Source organism: Penaeus vannamei, chromosome 14, assembly GCF_042767895.1.
Source record: "Penaeus vannamei isolate JL-2024 chromosome 14, ASM4276789v1, whole genome shotgun sequence".
Classification (NCBI taxonomy): domain Eukaryota; kingdom Metazoa; phylum Arthropoda; class Malacostraca; order Decapoda; family Penaeidae; genus Penaeus; species Penaeus vannamei.
Window position 1 is genome coordinate 38821688 of NC_091562.1, and position 1387 is coordinate 38823074.

At 50.9% G+C, this 1387-nt stretch overlaps 1 protein-coding gene across 1 annotated transcript in view; it reads right to left on the bottom strand.

The window, feature by feature from the left end:
* Window positions 1-319: 319 nt before the first annotated feature.
* Window positions 320-1387, bottom strand: part of LOC138863984 (uncharacterized) — a 1070-nt gene continuing 2 nt past the window's right edge. The window contains exons 1-2 of the mRNA XM_070129513.1: window positions 1181-1387; window positions 320-686 (exon numbers count right to left, since the gene is read on the bottom strand). The exon at window positions 1181-1387 is cut by the window's right edge and continues 2 nt beyond it. Coding sequence (XP_069985614.1) covers window positions 320-686; window positions 1181-1387 — 574 coding nt within the window. The remainder of the gene's footprint in view (window positions 687-1180) is intronic.

Below are 1387 nucleotides of genomic sequence, written 5' to 3' on the forward strand. Positions count from 1 at the left end.
ACACACACACACACACACACACACACACACACACACACATATACACACGTACACACACACACACACACACACACACACACACACACACACATACACGCACACACACACGTACACACACACACACACACACACACACACGTACACCCCCCCCACACACACACACACACGAAAAAAAAAAAAAAAAAAAAGGTAACACACCAACCGTACCATAAACCTCCTTGTGAACATCCTGGCGTGTCCGTGGTTTAACTTTCACACCCCGGCACAAATTCAATAACAAAAGTGAGGAGTTTCCCCCTTAAGGAAATTTCCAGCCGTTTTAAAGAGCGGGAGAGAGGAAGCTGCTGGTGAGAGGTGCTGGGGGAGGTGAGGTGTTGGTGAGAAGTGTTGGGAGAGGTGAGATGGTGAGAGGTATTGCTGAGAGGAGAGGTGTTGGTGAGAGGTGTTGGGGGAGGTGAGGTGTTGGTGAGAGGTTCTGGGAGAGGAGAGGTGATGGGAGAGGAGAGGTGTTGGTGAAAGGTTTTGGTGACGTGTTGGTGAGAGGTGTTGGGAGAGGAGAGGTGTTGGTGAGAGGTGTTGGGGGAGGTGAGGTGTTGGTGAGAGGTGTTGGGAGAGGTGAGGTGTTGGTGAAAGGTTTTGGTGAGGTGTTGGTGAGAGGTGTTGGTGAGAGGTGTTGGTGAAAGGTGCTGGGAGAGGAGAGGTGTTGGTGAGGGGTGTTGGGGGAGGTGAGGTGTTGGTGATAGGTGTTGGGAGAGGAGAGTGATGTTGGTGAGAGGTGTTAGGGGAGGAGAGGTGTTGGTGAGAGGTGTTGGGGGAGGAGAGGCGTTGGGAGGGGAAAGGTGCTGGGAGGGGAAAGGTGTTGGTGAGAGGTGATTTGAAAAGAGAGGTGTTGGTGAGAGATGCTTTTGACAGGAAAGATGTTGGTGAGAGCCCATTGGAGAGGACAGATGCTGGTGAGAGTCGCTGGGTGAGGAGAGGTGTTGGTGAGAAGAGAGACGCTGGTGAGGTCTGTCAGAAGAAAACAGACGCAAGTAAGAGCAATTAAGAGAGAAAAAGACCCTGCTAAGACCTGTCAGAAGAAAACAAACGCAAGTAAGAGCAATTAAGAGAGAAAAAGACCCTATTAAGAGCCGTCGGAAGCGAAGAGACGCAAGCGAGAGCGGCCAGAAGCTCGAAATACCAAGGAGAGCTGCTGGGAGAGTAAAAATACCAAGAAGAGCTGTTGGGAGAGTAAAAATACCACCGAGAGCTGTTGGGAGAGGAAAGACACCTGGTGCGGCGAATGCACAACTCACGCATGCGGGATGACAGCATGGAGTGTGAATAACTTGCATGTCTGATAGGATTACTGAACCGTTCTTGGGTTTTAGTGTAGGTGTTGTCGTGC